General features: G+C 34.5%; 2 protein-coding genes across 2 annotated transcripts; both read left to right on the forward strand.

Annotated features, from left to right (window-relative positions):
- Window positions 1-399: 399 nt before the first annotated feature.
- On the forward strand, window positions 400-2,975 carry GCK72_000382 (uncharacterized protein; the record flags this gene model as incomplete). The annotated part of the gene is made up of 4 exons (XM_003091198.2): window positions 400-513; window positions 640-856; window positions 2,043-2,282; window positions 2,806-2,975. 4 exons carry the CDS (start codon window positions 400-402, stop codon window positions 2,973-2,975), a joined length of 741 nt encoding a protein of 246 aa, XP_003091246.2.
- A 1,141-nt stretch (window positions 2,976-4,116) lies between these two features.
- GCK72_000383 (uncharacterized protein) lies at window positions 4,117-12,554 on the forward strand (the record flags this gene model as incomplete). The annotated part of the gene is made up of 9 exons (XM_053722459.1): window positions 4,117-4,193; window positions 5,118-5,239; window positions 5,511-5,626; window positions 8,253-8,335; window positions 9,628-9,754; window positions 10,566-10,625; window positions 10,679-10,819; window positions 11,409-11,490; window positions 12,496-12,554. 9 exons carry the CDS (start codon window positions 4,117-4,119, stop codon window positions 12,552-12,554), a joined length of 867 nt encoding a protein of 288 aa, XP_053591104.1.
- Window positions 12,555-20,950: the final 8,396 nt, after the last annotated feature.

Here is a 20,950-nt window from a genome sequence, read left to right on the forward strand (position 1 = left end):
TTTATTTTTTCTGGAGAAATCGTGGCACCGTGTTTGCAGATTTTCTCCGCTACCGTAACCCCAATATTTTTGTTTTGCAAGATTTGTTGTGTTTTTATGATTTTTTTAAAATAATTTTGTGATTTTTTTGTTGAAATTCATCCATTTATTAATATAAACACATTATTTTTAATATTTTGCAGCTTGTTCCCTTTAATTTCCCTCTAAAAGCTTTGCGCGTAAAGTCCCGCACATTACTCTCACAGTGTTTGCGTACCTCCCCTCTCCACTATTTTTACTCGTTTTCCACTGAAATAATGCCATTTTTCAAGCTGAAAACTGATTTTTTCGCGGTTTTTCGTTTCAAATATCAATTTTTCAACAAATTTCCAACTTAAAAAAGTGTTTTCAGCGCAATTTATGGACCGCGCTGACTCCCAAAGCGCGGTTTCCACCAATTCCACAGCGACAACGACGACAAGCTCTTCAAAGTATGAGTCGCCGGATGATGAGCAATTATTATGTGATACAAAGGTGAGTTTTGACGAATTTTGATGTTAAAAATGCGAAAAAACTGCCAAAAAATGGGTTGGAATCGATTTTTGCCGCATTTTTTTCCAAAAATCTTCGTTTTTTTTTCCAATTTTTTCATTTTTTCAGGAAGAATACCCGCTAAACAACTACCTACTGGAAGGTGTTCATCAAGAATCCGCCCAGCGAAGTCTCCTTTTATGCCGACAAAATTTCGACACTTCTTTCGGTTTTGCACTTCAATCATATGTTTTCAAGCGGACTTCATCGAATAGTTATGAGCGAATCACATATGTTGACTACGTTTGTTCCGATAGTCCTGCTGATCGATGTGGAATTATTAGGGGTGAGTTTTGAGCAGAAAAAATGAGATTTTTAGGCTTTTTTATGCTAAAAATGTTGAGTTTTCGTCAATTTTATCTAAAGAACGATTAAAATGTTTCCATTTTATTGTTTCTGATGAATTTCCAATTAAAAAATTGAAGTTTAATCCAAAAAAAGCGGAAAATTTGAAGTTCTGACGATTTTTTTTTCTGTTTTTATGACCAAAAAAGGCGATTTTGAGCAAAAATCTCAGTTTTCACCCGTCGAAATAATTTGTGGTTGATTTTTTGCTGGAACCAACAAAATTTGCGCTGAAAAGCTGGAAAATGGATTAAAATCGTATAAAATCTAGGAAAATTGTCATTTTTAATCAAAATTGCTGAATTTTGCTGAAAATCCATCAGAAATCGATTGTTTACCAAAGTGTTCGACCAAACCGTCATTTTCAGACAGTACCTATATTTGACTGAAATTGATTGAAATCGGCTGCAAATAACCTGAAAATGGTTAAAAATTGGTCGAAAAAGCTGAAAATAGACTCAAATCTAGAGAAAATCTAAGAAAATAGGCTGACAATCTATCAGAAATTGATTAATTTCTGTAAAATTTCTTTTAAATTCTCGATTTTTGACTATATTTACAATCTTTTCTATTTCAGTCACTTTTCTTGTCTCCCAAAGCCTATTTCAGCCGGTTATTAACCGATTTTCAGCCGAATTTGGATGATTTTATGAAGCGGTGTCTTTTTTCCGGTCTATTTTTTTGAAAATATGCCTGATTGTATAACACAAATTCAATCCGAATTCCTGATAATTAAAAAAAGGAACCCAGATTATTACAAATTTTAATGTTTCCAAAGTTTTTCTGTTTTTCATCAATTTTTTATTGGGAAAATAATTTTTTTTGCAATTTTTCAGCTAAAATATCACAATTTTCTGCTGAAACGCTCAACTTCTATCATAAAATCCCAAATTTACCCCAAAACTATTTTCGGCTCGAATTTTGAGTTTTAACAGTGAGAAATTGTTTAAAGCCCTCCAAACGTATGATTTTGAGACCCAAAACTGTAAATAGTGTTTTTTTTTTGCCGAATATTTTAGCTGGCCTAGAATTCCAAACTGAAAAAGTTCGGCCAGTGACTCAAAAACAGTATTTTCGGGCTAAAATTGGGATTTTATGACCAAAACTTTATCCGACAAATATTCCAGGTGACATGGTAGTGGCAGTGAACGAGAAGAGCGTTGTGACGGCTTCCCATGCTGAAATAGTGGATTCAATCGCTCAATGCCTTCAAGTTAGTCTCGTTTTGGTATTCAAAGACGTCGCGAGAATCGTTGAACTCAGTATGCGATCGATTCAACTGAAATTCATACTCGATACGAAAATGAGAGAATTAGAGATGTTGGAGGAGAAGGAGAAAGAGTTGGAGGCGTTGTACACTGATACTAGTGAGTTTTTGGCTGAAATTTGGTGGAAAAATGGTTTAAAATGACTAATTTTTTGACATTTTTTGCCATAAAGTCGACTCTAAAAACGTTTTAGGGGGAAAAAACTATCAAAAACCGATAAAAACTTATTGAAATGATTCTTTTGTCGGCTAGTGTCTTTAGAGAAAAATAAACAAATATTGTCATTTTTGCTTAGAAATTATAGTTTTTAGACACCTTCAGCCTACAAAAAATTATTTTTTGAAGGTTTTTTTGAGATTTTTCAACTGGAACTAGAAAGAAACGCGTGGGAAATGGAGGAAAAGCCTTGAAATTCGTTTATTTTATTAAAATTCTTCATTATGAAACCAAAAATTTCAAAAAAAAGCATTATTTTTTCATTCTACTGAAAAAAAAACCGAATTGGAAACGTATTTTATCAGTTTTCAACCGAAAATCGAAAATCATTTAAAAAAGTAAATTCTTACTCAATTTTTCTATATTTTATTGTAATTTAAATCAATTTCAACCCGATTTTTTCCAGCCAGCGAAGCCGACGACTCCGAAATCGAGTCGACACTCTACGAACTGGACGAAGAGCTGAAAAATGTGCAAAATTCGCAAGAAAACGAGAAAAACGGCACAGATTATCGTCATTTGATTCGAATTAACAGCAGTACTTCTGTGGGAACACCTCAAGTCACTCGTCTCTAGCTTTGAGATATTTCATTTTTAATCTTTATTAGCGGTCTACCCGCCTTACAAGTGCGCTCCACCGCAAACGAGAGAGTATTGGCGAGAGAGACGCAGAGTTTTTCACAGTTTTTAACCTATTTTCGCTGTTTTTCATCGAATTTTTTGTAAATTGTTATGAAAAACAGCTAAAATAGGTCAAAAACTGTGAAACTCTGTGTCGAAGGTCGAAGGAAAAGACGAGTTTCTGATGAAAAAATGACGTTTTTCATCAATTTTCGCTAAAAATTAAGGTTTTCAGTGAGAAAATTGACTGAAAATCGTGATTTTCCTCTTCTAAACCTCTAGAAATAGACGTTTTCAGTTCGAAATACTCGACAAATCATCAATTTTTGATTAAAAATTGTTGTTTTCAGCTTGAAAATTGAAAAAATAGCCAAAAAAGAGCTGTTTTTCAGTTCAAAATGTCCTTTTGCTTGTATTTTCTCATCGAAAACAGAGATTTTCAGTAAAAATTCAACAAATCTTGACATTTTAAGTCAGAAAATTTGCTACAAACTCATCACAGTTCTTACAACTGCGCCCCACCGCTAACGAGAGAGTACCGACGAGAGAGACGCAGAGTTTTTCACAGTTTTTGGCCTGTTTTCGCTGTTTTTCATCGAATTTTTGATAAATTGTTATGAAAAACAGCGAAAATAGATCAAAAACTTTGAAAACTCTTCGTCTCTCTCGCCGATATTCTCTCGTTTGCGATGGAGCGCACTTGTAAGGCGGATGGACTGCTAATAAATTCCAAACTACAAACTACAAATTTCCATATCGGGTCTGTGTAAAAATGTAAATTTCTCTTTGTCTCCCCCCGGTTACTGTATATATTAATTTCCGATTTTTAAATGATTTCTCTCTCAAAAATGCCATTTTTAACCCAAAATTCCCCTTTTTCATTCATTCCAGTCGTTTTCCCCCCACCTGTGATCGCCATTTTTCTCAAAATACTACCTGCCTTGCCTCCTGTTTTATAATTAATAGAAATATATGCTTTATCTCCGATTTTTAGTTCTTTTTTTCTAATTTTTAGGGTCATTTTTACCCGTTTTTATATCAATTTCTCTCATTTTTGTACTGTTTTTGGCCTAAAAACCTGAAAATTCGATTCCAGATGCACTCATTGTCAAGGATTCTTCTTAATCGCAATAGTAATGTGCTTTTTCAGCCGACATATTTAGCGGCGATTAGGTAATTTATTGAAAAAATCACAAAAATTACAGTTTTTGGTGAAAAATGACTGAAAAATTGAATTTTTAAGCATAAAACTGTGAGTTTTTATTCAAAAAATGATGTTTTTTGACTAAAAATGCAGATTTTGCTGTGAAAAATGTGAATTTGGGACAAAATTGATTTGGAAACTCGATTTTCAGCCAATTTTTGGTCTGTAAAGCTTTAAAAATTACAGTTTTTAGTGAAAAATGACTGAAAAATTGAAGAAAAAGTGGTTTTGAAGCCTAAAAATGTGAGTTTTTACTCAAAATTCTATATTTTTTGACTAAAAATGCAGATTTTGCTGTGAAAAATGTGAATTTTTATTCAAAAAATCGATTGGAAAACTCAATGTTCAGTCAGTTTTTAGTCTGTAAATGCACTTTCCACCTTTTTCAATTTGAAAATGTCTGAAAATTATCTTTTTAGCAAAAAAAAAATTGTTATTAGTTGAAAAAAATCACATTTTCTGTCTAAAAAATAGCAAATTTTATGGCTGAAAATCGAGGTTTCACATAATTTTGCCCTAAATTCACATTTTTAACAGCAAAATTTGTGTTTTTATCCAAGAAATATCAATTTTTGAATAAAATCACTCTTAGATGCTTCAAAACCCACCAATCGCACAAAAAATGATTGAGATTGTCATTTTCTCACTTTTTTTTCGATTTTTAGTCATTTTTGCTGAAATAACACCAAAATCTGCATTTTTAGTCAAGAAATTCTAGTTTTTGAATAAAAACTCACATTTTTATGCTACAAACCCCACTTTTCTACGAAAAATTCAGTCATTCTTACTAAAAAACTGCAATTTTTCAAAGAAAAACTGTATTTTCAGACCAAAAACTGGCTGAAAATCTGGTTTTTTTTCCCCACAAACACTTCAAAATGTTCTGATTTAAGATACACATCAGCTGGTCCACCTCCAGTCGCACCGGCGAAAGAAGGATCCTTGACCTACAAATATGAGAAATTTATTGGAAAATGGCCGAAAGTATTGGCACTTCATAGGACTGTTGTTGAAGGTAATCTCAAATCGATTTCGTGAATTTTCGAAAAAAATTTCCTGTTATTATTTCCGCACAGTTCTTACAACTGCGCTCCACCGAAATGCCCTTGAAAAATGTCTCTTTTTCTCTGAGTCTCTCATTTTCGCACACTATTTTCTCGCGGTTTCGGTAGAGCGCGGTTGTCAGATGCGTGTTAATATACGGTAACATTTCGAAAAAAAATCAGTTTGAATCCTGAAAATATCCCGAAAACGAAAATTACAATTTTACATTTCATTATTTTCAGGCTCCCGTTGGTGTTTTGCCGACGTGAAAATGTATTTCAAAACGAAAAAAGCGGTTACGAGTGGCCAGAAAAAGCTCACCGATCTCACTGTTGAAGAACTCGAAACGCTTGTCCAGGTAGGGCGATTGATCGATTTTTCTTATGAAAAACAACGGTTTTTGGTCGCGGAATTGAGTTTTGCTTTTTTCGCTTAAAGAAGGAGTAAAGTCTTTATTTCAGATTATGATATTTCAGAAAAATCTGAACAACTTTCATCATAGGAGCATATGCTAAAAATCGCTCTAAACGCCCTAAATTCCCGTTTTCCCGGCTCAAATTGAGCCTACGTGGAAGAGTTTTCCCACGCGAATTTTCCCTCCGTGTAGTCCTCTCGGGCAATATTTTCAACAAAATTTCGTGTTTTTTTTTTCAATTTAAATCGTTAAAAAGAAGAAAAAACATGAAATTTTGTTGAGAAAAGCAAGGAAACGATAAATAATTTTGTCCGAGAGGACTACACGGGAGTAAAAATTCGCATGGGAAAACTCTTCCACGAAAGCTCCTTTTGAGCCGGGAAAACGTGAATTTAGGGCGTTTAGAGTGATTTTTAGCATATGCTCCAATGATGAAAGTTGCTCAGAATTTTCTGAAGTATCAGAATCTGAAATAAATAAAAATATGACTTCAGTCCTCCTTTAAAAATCACTTCAATTCCCGTTCTAATTGACTCAAAATGAGCTTTTTATGTGGAAGAGTTTTTCCGTGTAGTCCTCTCGGACAAGATTTTTGACTCAATTTCTCGTTTTTTCACAGTTTCCAACAAACTTTCGAGGTTTTTCCAATGTTTTTCGCGATATAAATTGAAAAAAAACACGAAAATTTATTGGAAACTCTGAGGAAACGAAGAATTGAGCAAAAATCTTGTCATACATGAATGAAAAGTCTGCAATTTCAGGGAAAAGCTTTTTTCGACATAGAATACCATTAAAATAACATTTTTATGACCTAACTAGGGAAGGCCCTCGAGACAAAGTGGAGATAAGGGACGTGACCTATATCGTTGGAAAGCTGAGAAAACGCTGATTTCAAATATATACTCAGTTTTTGCCCTCGAGGCCTGGTATTCGAGAAAAACGGGGTCAAAGTTTGGACCCCTAACAAGTCATTACCTTACCGACGTGTTAAAAATGTCGGCAGCGTGGTGTAGGCGGTAGCATAGCGGTCAATGCGCAACCACTTTTTGGTTCAATTCCGTCCGGCCACCAAATTTTTTGATTTTTTTTTTGAATTTGAAAATTTTACCTATTTGAACAAAACTTTTTTAAAAAAACCACTTCCCGATCCAAAAAACGAAACTTAAAAAACAAAAAAAAATTTGGTGGCCGGACGGAATTGAACCAAAAAGTGGTTGCGCATTGACCGCTATGCTACCGCCTACACCACGCTGCCGACATTTTTAACACGTCGGTAAGGTAATGAATTGTTAGGGGTCCAAACTTTGACCCCGTTTTTCTCGAATACCAGGCCTCGAGGGCAAAAATTAAATATATATTTGAAATCAGCGTTTTCTCAGCTTTCCAATGATATAGGTCACGTCCCTTATCTCCACTTTGTCTCGAGGGCCTTCCCTAGTAAGTTCCATGAAAATCGACGTAAATCTCTTTAAAATGACATAAGTTCCTTGGAAAAGACCTAAATTCTTTGCAATAGGAGCTAAATTCTGTTAAAAATGACCCAATTTCCTTAAAAAATGACCTAAAGTCGTTAAAAATGACATAAATTCTTTGAAAAATGGCCAAAATTCTTTTGTAAATAGTTTTTTCCAGACTTGTCACGGGCCGGGCCGGGCCAAAATCAGGAAAAATCTCGGCCCGTTTTGAAACATTTTTTCAAAACATTTTTTGTTTTTGAACCTTTTTTTGAATTTTTTTTGGAAATTTTTGGAACTTTTTTGAAAAAAGTATAGTTTTCGAATAAACATTTAAAATTGAATCAAAATGTGAATATGTATGATAATTTAAGCATTTTTACTCTTTTTTTCGAAAAATTTCAAAAAAAAATTGGTAAAAATGGGTACCCATTTTTGAATCCGGGCCGACCGGGCCGGGCCAAGAGAAATTTCGGCCCGGCCCGGCCCGATTTTTGACAAGTCTGGATTTTTCGACCTAAAAAGTCTGCAATTCCAGACAAAAAAAACAAGTATGAATCTTGTCCGAGAGGACTACACGGCGCGCGGGAAAACTCTTCCACATAAAAAGCTCATTTTGAGTCAGTTAGAACGCGATTTTCAGCATAAGCGTAAAAAATGAATTCCGTGACCAAAAAAGAGTTTCCACCTGTTTTTTTGGTTTGTCATTATCCTAATTAACCTAATTAGTGAAAACCGTCTCTAGAGTGGCAGCGAACTGTTCAAAATGCTCACCCTGATTGTGATCCTTCAAATACCCGGTCCCGGAGACATTCTAATTCTTATGTTGTGAGTTTTTCCCTAATTTTTTAAAACTTTTTTGTTGTTTTGTGATTTTTTTAATTAGCTCAGCACAGTTCTTACAACTGCGCTCCACCGAAATGTCCTTTTTCTCTGCGTCTCTCAAACAATTTTCTCGCGGTTTCGGTAGAGCGCGGTTGTTAGAATTGTGTTTTTGAAATTTGAAATTTTAAATTTTAAAAAACCGGTTTATTGGCAAAAACTCGCAACGTAAGAATCCCCATTTTTGTGTGCCCTTCTTCATTTTACTCGAAAAAAAAGAGAATTTTTTCCAGATGCCAGTCGAGGGACCAAAAATGGCGATTGTTACAGCGCTTTTGCCCGTGCCGCTCAGTGTTTACGTCTTTGCATTCGCTGTGTATGTTTTCTCAGGGATTATATGTTTCAAAATGTTTAGAAAATAGAGAAATCGTTAAAAACCGTCTAAAAATACAATTTTGTTGGTCAAAAAACTAGAAAATAGTGATTTTTGGCTGAACTTTTCAGTTTTAACAATGAAAAATTGATAAAACTCTCAAAAAATACGATTTTAGAGCTTAAAAGGCTGTGAGATAGTGATTTTTGGCCGAATTTTTTAGCTGGCCTAGAATCCCAAATAAATAAATCACACTTACAACTTTTGAGCATTTCTCGGACTGAAATTTTGAGTTTTTAGCTGAAATTTTCAGTTTTAAAAATGAGAATTCGTTAAAAACCCTCTAAAAACACGATTTTGCAGCTCAAGAAACTGTAACGGCCGAATTTTCAGCTGGCCTAGAATCACAAACTGAAAAAGGTCGGCTGTTACCAGAAATGACCGTTTTTTAATAAAAATTTTCTTGACATTATGAAAAAGATACATTTCAGCCCCGAAAATCGAATATAATTTTTGTCTGAAATTTTTAGTTTTAAAATTGAAAAATCGTTAAAAACCCTCTAAAAATACGATTTTGCAGCTCAAAATGCTGTAAAATTGTGATTTTTGGCCGAATTTTTCTGCCGCTGGCCTAGAATCCTAAACTGAAAAGTTCGGCCGCCAGAAATGACCATTTTGTCGTTCTTTCCCACTTTAAAATAAGTTTTTTCAACATTTTCTTGACGTTTAAAACAAAATTGGCTGAAATTTTCACTTTTAACAGTGAAAAATCGTTAAAAATCATTAAAAAATACGGTTTTGCAGCTCAAAAGCTATGAAACAGTAATTTTTGGAATTGTGGCCCCTGGCCTAGAATCCCAAACTGAAAAAGTTCGGCCATGATCACACTGACCAGTTTTAACCTTTATCGGACTGAAAATTCGAGTTTTTTTGGCTGGAAGGCAATGAAAAATCGTTTTAAAAAACCCTCTAAAAATACGATTTTGCTGCTCAAAATGCTGTAAAATTGTGATTTTTGGCCGAATTTTTCTGCCGCTGGCCTAAAATCCCAAACTGAAAAAGTTCGGCCACGGACTGAAGATTCGAGTTTTTCTCAGAGTTTTCTAGACATTTTAAAACAAATTCTATCAGCTCTGCACAGTTCTTACAACTGCGCTCCACCGAAACCCCCCTTGAAAAATGTCTTTTTTTCTCTGCGTCTCTCAATTTCGTACACTATTTTCTCGCGGTTTCGGTAGAGCGCGGTTGTAAGACGCGTGCCCCGTGTTAATACACGAAACCCCCTTTTTTTCCAGAATATTCTTCCCCCGTCTCGTTTTGACTCGCCATTTCTGGTCCGATGAGCAGAGAAGAGAGTTCTTTCAGTTGGAAGTGACGAAAGCACTCATTAGTGGAGAACAGTTGTTGAGTACACTTGGAAGTGTGAGTTTTCCGACGCAAACGAATTATTTGGCTGTCGCGCCTTTGACGCAGGAGCGAATTTCAGAATTTTTAATGCTAAAACTGCTAAAAATCCTATTTTCAATCGATTTTTTCAAGTAAAAATTTATGAAAATGAAGGGAAATGGAATCTTAAAGGCGCATACTCAAAAAAACTGAAAAATACCTAACAACCGCGAATTTTTAGCCCGAAAATGGTCGAAATTGGTCACAGCTGGGCTTCTTTGTGTTTCTAGGCCACGTTAAGTTCTTCCACACGTTTTTAGTGTTACCAGCCTATCAATACTGATAAAATGATGAATTTTATAAAAAAAAAACGTTGTGAAAAATAGCAAAACGAACGGATGGAAGAACTTTCCGTGGCCTAGAAACACAAAGAAGGCCAGCAGTGACCAATTTGGACTATTTTCGGGATGAAATTTTGCGGTTTATCGTTTTTTGAGTATTATTATCAAAATCTTTTGGAAAATACTCAAAAACTCGAATTTTCAGCCGAAAAATGCTCAAAAGTGATCGTGGCCGAACTTTTTCTGTTTGGATTTCTAGGCCAGCGGAAATCTCTTCCACCGTCAGTTTTTCTGTATTTTGTACCTTTACCGTTTCGGTACAAATTACCGTAAAACTGACCGTGGAAAAACTTTCCGCTGGCCTAGAAACCCAAATAGAAAAAGTTCGGCCACGACCAGTTTTGAGCATTTTTGGGTATTTTTTCACAATTTTAACGTTTTACCATAGAAATTTTTATAGTTTTCTGCTCATTTTGCTCCAAAAATGAAAAATTTATCATTTCCAGCCATCCCCAACTGATGAGAACAAGTTGAAGCCGATGGACAAGTTGGATAGCAGTGAAATAGTAAGCTAAAAGCGTCAAAGGAGCGCCAGATCTTCAATTTTTAAAAATTCCAGTTAATGGTGCACGGAATGCATTCGATTTATCCACTTCCCGGTGCAAAACGACGAATTGAAAAGCGGATGGAAGCACTGAGAGCTCTCGATCATCTGCTCCCGTCTGCTATTGATGGATTCAATGAGAGACAACTCATCTTCGTGAGTAACAGGAACTGAAAATCTGTAAAATTGAGCCAAATTGCAGATTCCGATACTTCTGAAAATCTCATTTTTAGCCAAAAATCGACTGGAAAAATCGTTTTTTAGTCACAACTAGCCTGAAAATTGCAATTGTTAGCTCAAGAACTCTTAGTAAAACGCTATTTTAGACAAAAATTCCGCTTTTCAGCTGAAAATCATAGAAGAAACACCATTTTTCAGTCAGAATACGCTCGTAAATTGCAATTTTCAGCTGAAAATCATCAAAAATTCACGAATTTTGTTTATTTCAAATTCCGATACTTCAGAAAATTCTAAGAAACTTTTGTTATTGACGAATATGCTGAAAATCTCTTGTTCTAACTGACTCAAAATGAGCTTTGTTGGAAGAGTTTTCCACGCGGTCGTGTAGTCCTCTCGGACAAGATTTTTTGGCTCAATTCCTCTTTTCCTGGCTTTTTTCAACAGAATTTCGCATTTTTTCTATTTTTTGCGATATAAACATTGGAAAAAATTCGAAAATCTGCAATATTGGCTTGAAATTTATATATTTCTCCAAAAAAGAAATCCCTTCTTCTCTTTTCTCCAGAATTGCTACATTCGAAAGATTGATATTGGAAAGAAGAACGAGTCAGAAATGCGAGATTCATTGCGGCAATATGTCAAATTCAGTGAGTTTTCCCCCCTTTTCCCTCGGATTTCCTGCTATTTTCCCTCGGTCTAATTATACAAAGGAATAGAGGGATTTCCTACAGAAATACTCTGAAATTAATTTTTGCTCTGAAAAATGAAAGTTTTGAAGTTTTTCAATGATTTTTAGCTAAAAAATCGAGTTTTCAGCGTTTTTTTCAATACTTTTCGCACAGTAAAAATTGGGGTTTTTTTTCTGAATTTTTTAATTACTTTTAGTGAGTTTTAAGTCTAAAAATAAGCAAAATTGGTCGATTTCAGCTAATTTCGCCTCTTTTAGACTCAAAAATCTTGTTTTTCAGAGTTTTTTACCATAAATTTTCTTTTCAAAAACAATTTTTTGTAATTTTTATTGTAAATATGGGGTTTTTTCTAAAAATTTTCAATGACTTCTGGTGAATTTTAAGTCTAAAAAGAGCAAAATGTGTGAATTTTTTGCAAAAATAGCAAAACTTAAGGTTTTGTAAAGAAAATTACGAAAATTCTTGGTAAATTTCTTTCAAAATCTTTGAAATACTTGATTTTTTAGCAAAAAAATGATTGAAAAACTTCAAAACTTACAATTTTTAGAGCAAAAATTGTGGTTTTTGACTGTTTTCAGTGAATTTTCGAGCATTTACTGTTTAAAAATGTTTCCCCCAGAAACCAGCTATTTTTGACTTTTTAAATGATTTTTACTTCAAAAATCCAGTTTTTCAGCGTTAAAATAGGGTTTTTTATGGAATTTTCAATGAGTTATAGTGAGTTTTAAGTCAAAAAATGAGCAAAAGGGGGTGAACTTTCAGAATTTTTGCCCACAAAATTGCAATTTTCAACTGAAAAATAGTCTAAATAGGGATTTTCTGAATTTAAAGTCAGAAATTGCGCAAAATGACTCAATTTCAACAAATTTCGCCATTTTTAGACTCGAAAAACGAATTGTTTAGCATTTTTCCCCAAAAAAACAGCTTTTTTCCACTGAAAAATGCTCAAATTTCCATTTCCAGCGTCCCGAATGCCGAACAACGTCTATCTCTACGCGTCTCCACTATTCAAACAGAAATAAATCTAGATTTTAGAGAATTTCAGATGCTTTCAGTGAGAAGATCTTGTTCTAATTATTTCTATTTTATAGGCATTTCAGTTTTTTATTTTTATTTTTGGTAGTTTTCTCGTTTTTTTCTTGTAGTTTTTTAAGCCTCTTTTGTTATTTACCCCGCCGTTTTCAATGTGTACTCTTTCAGTCTGTCGTAATGATAAGAACACGAGTTTTTTATTAAAATTAAGTATTGATTATTTAATTGATTGATTGCTTACTCTTTTCCCTCTATCTGTCAAAGCTTTTGTGCAGTCCGAATATCTTTATTCATTACGCTTTCTTTCCCCCCTTTGTCTCTGCTATTTCAGTTGATTCTGGAAGTTATGATTGAAAAAATCTGAAATTCTGGTCAAAATTTAGTGGAAAAATTCATTTTTCTTTTGATTTTACCATCAAAAACATTTAAAAATTAACATTTTTATCAAAAAAAAAAGCGTATTTTCTCGAATTTGAAACATCATTTTTCAAATTCGAGAAATCAGAAAACAGCATTTTTAAGATTTAAAAAAAATCAGAAATTTTGGTCAAAATTCAGTTGAAAAATTCATTTTTCCTCTGATTTTAGATCAAAAACTGAAAAATTTTCCCGATTTTCTCAATTCGAGAACTCAAAAAACTGTATTTTTGATGCAAAAACTATAGATCTTTCCTTTTTTGTCTTGAAAAAGGAAAAATCTTGGAAAATTCTGGAATTTTTGGGTTTTTAGCTTAAAAATCACAAAATTTTTGATATGTTTTGGTTGAAAAACTGACATTTTAGCTTATCAGTCGTAAACATTGTCTGAAAGTCGAGAAAAATCGAAAAACTATCAATACTTCTAATTTTTTATCAAAAAATAATGGAAAATTCGTTTTTTTTGAGTACAAACGATCAAAAATCAGGTTTTTGTACTAAAAATCTATTTTGAAAAAATCGTAAAACGACAAACAAATATTTACTTAAAACTCGAGAATCAGATGAAAAAAGTTCAGTTTTGTCATAAATTTTTTAGTACAGAACGTATTTGAACGCATAGAAATCTGAAAACTTGAAAAAAAACTGAATTTAAATCGTAAATTCTTTAGTTTTCAACAAAAAAGTTGGGTTTTTCTACTTAAATTTGGAAAAATCGTGAAAAACCCAACTTTTTTGCTGAAAACTACACAAATTACGATTCAAATTCAGTTTTTTTTCACAATTTTATGCTTTCAAATACGTTCTGTACTAATGCTGCGTCCAAAGTAACTTTTCCGCGGAAAATCCGCGCGGAAAAGGTGTCCAAAGTAGCCATTTCTTTTCCGCGTTTTCCTCTGCGCCTTTAAGCTAATCGCGGTGAGACCAGCTCACTTTTTTGGAGGGAATTCAAAAAAAAATTTTAATTTTGAAAATTTAACTTTCCCTCCTAAAAAATGCGCAGGTCTCGCCGCGATTAGCTTAAAGGCGCAGAGGAAAACGCGGAAAAGAAATGGCTACTTTGGACACCTTTTCCGCGCGGATTTTCCGCGGAAAAGTTACTTTGGACGCAGCATAAAGAATTTATCACAAATTTGAACTTAAAAAAAAATTTCAGAAAACGTCGAATTTTTGACTATAAAGCTAGCTATGCATCAAAAAATTGGATTTTTAATGTAAATTTGAAAAATTCAAAAAATTAGGTCGATAATTTGCAAGCTTGCCGAGCATTTTTATTACAACTGCGCTCCATCGCAAACGAGAGAGTATCGTCGAGAGACGCAGAGTTTTTTCTGGCGCGAAACCGATTTTCACCATTTTTGATCTATTTTCACAAGTTTTAATTATAAATTTGCCTATTTCCGAGTGAAAATTATGCAAAAATAGATCAAAAATAGTGAAAATCTGTGTCGACGTGAGGAAAAACTCTGCGTCTCTCGACGATACTCTCTCGTTTGCGATGGGGCGCGGTTGTGAGAGGAGGTGGGCTGCTAATACGTTCTGTACTAAAAAATCTATGACAAAACTGAACTTTTTTTAAAAATTTCCGAAAACGTGTTTACTATACTTTAGAATTCAATCAAAAGATGCATCAAAAAATTGGATTTTTAATGTAAAATTTTTGGAAAAATTCAAAAAATTTGGTAATTCTTCCAAGAAAATGGAAAAAAAACCTTCCAAAAACGACTAAAAAACATGTTTCCTGTTTTAAAACAGGAAATTTTCTCAATTTTCCGAGTATTTTCTTTAAAAATCCCCCAAAAAAAACTCATTTTTCGCATAAATTGCCAAGTTTCTCAAGCTTAATGACCCCAAAAATGTCCAATTTTATTCTTTTTCCGAACCCAATACGCCCCATTTTCTCTCTTTTCTCTCCAAAAATTGTTCAATGGATTGAAAAAGAGAGAGAGAAAAGTCATAAAAAGAGAGAGAGCATGAGGTCTCTCTCGTGATACCTGCGTCTCACAGCTCCGTACACTCTCTCTCCACTACCAAAAGAGGAATAGAAGAAGAGCCGTGTCTGAATTATTCCCTGTTGTCTCATTTGCCGGCGACGTCTTCTTCTTCTGAGAGAGGGTTGACAACTCGTCACTCTTCTTCTTCCAACACCCTCCTCTCATTTTTCCGACATTTTGCACTCCTTTTTTGAAATATTCAATTAAACCCGTTAATTTGGGGCTAAATTAGGTGGAAATTGAGAAAATGCGTTAAAAATGGTGAAGATTCTCATGATAAACCTCAAAACCATGAAAAAATACACTAAAACGTGAATTTTAATCCAAAAAATGCACAACACTGCCTTAAACCGTTAATTAGTGGTTAAATGAGCCGATAATTATTGAAGATTTCCATGAAAACCCCCAAAATCCCTGAAAAATAATCTTAAACGCGAATTTTCAGTCCGAAAACGCTCAACACTGCCTAATTAACTAGAATACCGCTAATTAGATGCTAAATGCGTGAAAAATTGAGAAATTGTGAGAAAATTCGTAGAAAACATGGAAATTCCTGTGATAATACTCACAACCTCAAAAAAAACTCTAAAAACACGAATTTTCAGTCCGAAAATGCTGAAAGTGTGATCATGGCCGAACTTTTTCTGTTGGATTCCTAGGCCATGAGCTGAAAATTCTTCCCGTTGTCAGTTTCCCTCTTAACTTAGTTTTTCTCACTTTTTTTCTGCAAAAGTTGTGAAGAACGAGAAGGATTAGAAAGAGGGCAAACTGAATGACATGGAAGAACTCTCTTACGCTTACGCTTATCAGCGCTGGCCTAGAAACCCCAACAGAAAAAAACTCGGCCATCTGACCATTTTTGAGCATTTTTCAGACCGAAAATTCGCTTTTTTTTTTGGAGTTTTTTCTGGAGTTTTGAGTATCATCATAGGAATGCCTATTTTTTCTACAAATTTTCTCATAATTTCTCAATTTCTAGCGTAATTAACAACTAATTAACGGGTTTTCCGTCAATAAGGCCTAGAAACACAAAAGCAAAAAGTTCGGCCAGCAGTGACCAATTTTGAGGATTTTCGGGCGGAAAATTCGCGGTTTGTAAGGGTTTTTGAGTATTTTCCATAGGAATGCCCATATTTTTATTTCTAGACATTTTGAAATACATTCTCTAATTTCTGAAATCCCAAAAAAAGAGGATTACTGTAATCTACCTTTTCACTTTCTCGGTTTCAGAAATATTCAGTTAAAATGTACTGCCTAATTGACGGAAAACCCGTTGATTAGTTGTTAATTACGCTAGAAATTGAGCAATTGTGAGAAAATTTGTTGAAAACAATGGACATTCCTATGATATTACTCAAAATCCCCAGAAAAAACTCTCAAATTTCTCGAAATCCCCCTTTTAAATTATTTATGAAAAAACAATATTCAAAATTGACAATGATTTCTCACTATTATCAGTTTAACACTCGAATTTTATTCTTATTTCTTTCTGAAATCGCAATTTTGAATTCCTCCGAAATTGCAGTATACTCCATACTTGCTGACACGGGCCGGAGCGCCACTCGCGTCAAACTCAATATTATGAGCTGAAAAATATACCAAAATGTAGATCTCGACGAGTTCTATGTCCGTCACCTACTACGGGCCGGATGTCTATTCGTTAATGTGCCGCGGGCCGGGAAAAAGTGCCAAAAAACGCGAAAATGGCCAAAAAGACATTCTAGCCCGGCCCGCGGCACATTAACGAATATCCTTCCGGTTTGTAGTAGGTCACAGACATAGAACTCGTCGAGATCTACATTTTGGTATATAATTCAGCTCATAATAATGAGTTTGAAGCGAGTTACGCGCCGGCCCGGTTTGCAAGTATACTCTGAAATCGCAACTCGTTTCCCCTTTCTCATCCCATAAAATCCTTCAAAAATTCATTCCATAATTTTGCAGAAGTGATATGAATCGAATATAGCGAGAGAACAAGAAGAAGGAATGTCGTCATCAGGAGGAGCCGGACGTTTAGGATGGTCATTTGATCCGAAAGCACGACGGGTTAGTTGTAAAATACTCTTTTTTAAAAGAGAGAGTACAAAGTGTCACGTGTGTTGAAAAGAGACACAATGAATTGGATATGACGAGGAGGAGACAAAGTGCTGGGGGAGAACATGGAGGGACAACTACTTCTGGAGGCGGAAACTCTCTTTTTTTCTCCTCTCTCATAAATACCTCTTTTTATACCTTTTTATGGGCACTAAATTCCAAAAAATGTGGAGGATATGCGTGTTTTTATAGAAAAAGGAATCCTATTTTTCCATCTTGAAAAAAGTGGGCGGAGCCTATTTTGCCGCACCATGAGATACATTTCACTCAATTTTCGCTAATTTCTTAACAAAAAGAATGTAGGCGGGGCCTCTGAGTTGAAGCTCCGCCCACTGTCTTAAAAAGTGGCACTTTTCACCTCAAAATCGCCTGAAAATGTCGTTTTAATCGAGACTGGGGCAGAGTTGAGCGGAATGCGGTTTTTGAAATGGCGGAAGGCGGAAAGCGAAATGGAAAAAAATGCCAAAAGGCGGAAGGCGGAACACAATGTCGCTTTCAAAAATACGATTTTGGCCTTATTTTGTAGTAAAAAACACTAAAATGGTTAAATTTTTGTTTTTTCGGTAAACACTGATAGCTTTGCTGCAAAAAACCACAAAAATATCAGTAAATTGGAATAGGTGATCAAATTTTTCAAGCTGAGGAAAAAATCTTTAAACAGCGGAAAGCGGAAATAGGAAAATTTTTGGCGAAAAGCGGAAAGCGGAGGGCGGAATAAAACATTTTTTGGCGGAAGGCGGAAAGAAAAAAGTGGCGGAAAGCGGAAGGCGGAAGGCGGAATTCTGCTCAACTCTGGACTGGGCCTCTTCTGGGCTCGAGACTACTTCTGGGAACGGAAACTCTCTTTTTTTTTCTCCTTGATAAACTGATCGTAGTGGTGCTGAAAAGTGGGCGTGGCTTCTGTGAGATACCGTACAGGGCTGAGCGAAAAACTTCCGAAAAAGTTCTTTTTTCGAAAAATTTTGACCGAAAAAACCGAACAAAAATGCCAAGAAAACTGTCTGAAAATCATAATAGTCAAGGCTCGGGCCGGGCCGAAGGCTCGGGCAAATTGGCGCGAAAGTCAAATTTTTTGAATTTTTTCAGAATTAGAATAAATTCTGAAAAGAAGTCAAAGATGGTCACATTTTCGATGAAAAATTGAAAAAATTTCGAAAAAAAATGGAAAAAAGGTTCATTTTTTGAAGCCGGGCCTTGACAACTATGAACAATTTAGATTTTTTTTTGAGTTTTCTGCAAAAAAGCCGAATCTTCGACTATGTTTTCAAATTTCAATCAAATGACGAATGTACAACCGCGCTCTACCGGAACCGCGAGAAAATAGTGTGCGAAATTGAGAGACTCAGAGAAAAAGAGTCATTTTTCAAGTGGGTTTCGGTGGAGCGCAGTTGTAAGAACTGTGCCCCGAGCTAATACCACCGAAATGCCCTTGAGAAATGACTCTTTTTCTCTGAGTCTCTCAATTTCGCACACAATTTTCTTTGGTTTCGGTAGAGCGCGGTTGTAAGAAGTGTGTCGGTACTAATATGCCTCCAATTCCCATCGTAGATTATATCCGTATGTCTCAACTCCAATCTTCGACTCCAAATTCCTATTCAATCCTTCCCTCTTCTCCATCCCAAATCCTCAATTCTTCTCAACTATTCACTATTCTTTAATCCGTGAGCCCCCATCGCTTTGCTCACGGATTTTCTCGCCATTTCGTACTTAGAACATCAAAGAAGAAGAAGCATATGGCTCTCATTTTCATGTGATCCTAGCGTTTTTAAGCGGAAAAATTGGATTTGAAAATGTTTTTAACTGAGAAAATCTGATTTTTGAGTGAAAAATCGATAGTTTTCACTATTTTCCTGTCAAAAACTGAGTATTTTGGCACTTTTTTAGCTGAGAAAAGGTGATTTTGGAGTAGAAAATCAAGTTTTCGCCTATTTTTCAGCTGCAAATTCAGGACTTTTGAGTTTAAAAGAGTAAAATTTAAAAAATTTTGTGTTTTCCGTTTCAAAATCCTTGAAATTTCTAGTTTTTTTAAAAGATTCTTCAGACTTGATATCATTTAAAAAAATGATAGCGTTTTTAAGCGAAAAAATTGGATTTGAAAATGTTTTAACTGTAAAAATCTGATTTTGAGTGAAAAACTCATAGTTTTCACTATTTTCCTGTTAAAAACGGAATATTTTGGCACTTTTTAGCCTAAAAGTCTGGTTTTTACTTGTTTTTTCAGCTACAAATTCCGATTTTTGTGTAGAAAATCAAGTTTCCTCCTATTTTTCAGCTACAAATTCCGATTTGTGATTAAAATTTTAAATTTTCTGCTAAAAATCCTTGAAACTTCTTGAAAAAACTCGTATTTTAACGATTTTTCCCAGATTTTAGATGATTTTTAAAGTCACTAGACGCCGTTTTATTAGGGATGAATCCTATAAATTTCTTTTCGAAAAAAAATTGAAAAAAATGATACGTATAGATGAGATATGTGTAAAACTAGTGAAATTTGATATTTTTCCTCGTCGGCGTCTCATTTTTTTCAATTGTTTTTCATTATCTCATCCTCATCATAAGAATATGATTTTTCAATTTTTATATAAGAAAAATGAACGATTTCTGATTTTTTGACAAATAATTGCACTTCCTTGTCTACATGAGGTTTCAATATTTTCATGGGCTTTCCATAGGTAGTGTCATAAAGAATAAGATGAAGAACCTATAATTTGTTATAATCCTCACGATAATTCAACGTTAACCTATGCAAACACGATCTAAAAATTTTAGCTACAAAACGCGTGATCCGCATAACGTGGAGGTGAAGATTAGAAACATTTTCCTACAGGAATTTTTGGGATACGTGAAAATATTTTCATTTCCACGTTTTCTTCTTATTATAGAGCGTGTTCGCATAGGTTCACCTTGAAATATCGTGAATCCTGAGCAGAGTTGCGCGGAATTCCGACTTCCGTTTTGAAAATTTTACTTCCGACTTCCGGATAAGAAATTTTCACTTCCATGCAACTCTGATATGTATGTACTGATGCTAATATGCAATTGTTACTTCATTAGCATTCATGAATTTTTCCGTTTCATCCATTAGTTAGTGTTACGGTTGTCCGATTTCTATAGAAAAAAGGCTCCACGACATTTCGCAACCACGATGTTTCGCAACTACGACGTTTCGCAACCATAGAACTTGGAATAGTTTGACCTTGTTTTGTCTAAAAATGGGTTAGATAACTTTTTCTTCTATTTAATGTTTTCAAATATGTTCCCAGACCGTTCGGTTTCGACATTTTCAACTGATCTAAATATGCAAATGCGGTGTGGTTGCGAAACGTCGTGGTTGCGAAACGTCGTGGTTGCGAAATGGCTAGTTGCGAAATGTCGCAGTTGCGAATTGTCGCGGAGCCAGAAAAAAAGAAATATCAAAAGAGAAATGGCCAACGTGAAACTAGAATTCCACGTTTTCTTATTTGGAATTTAGTGAAATAGAGAACTCAAATCTTTGTACTCTCTTCCCCAAAAGATTTTCTCCTCATTTCTTCTGCATTTCTTATTAGAATTCGAAAGTGAGTATTTACGTCCTCCAGAAAGATTTCCAAATGTTTTCTTCTTCATTTACTTTTTTCGGTTGTGAAAAAAAAAGAGTGCTTGAGATTGAAACTTGCAGGTTTTACGAGATTCATAAAGAGTTATGAGTCATTGGAAAATTATTTTTGTTTCAAAACAAAAAAAAAACACCAACATTTGATGTTTTGGGCATTAGTCATTCCTAGACCATTCACAATTCGAATGTTTTATGCTTAAATTTTAATTCTCACCTAGTTTTGGTACATTTTACCACTATTTTACAGTTTTTCAAGCTGCAAAATCGTATTTTAGAGGGTTTTTAA

Source organism: Caenorhabditis remanei, chromosome I, assembly GCF_010183535.1.
Source record: "Caenorhabditis remanei strain PX506 chromosome I, whole genome shotgun sequence".
Taxonomy (NCBI): domain Eukaryota; kingdom Metazoa; phylum Nematoda; class Chromadorea; order Rhabditida; family Rhabditidae; genus Caenorhabditis; species Caenorhabditis remanei.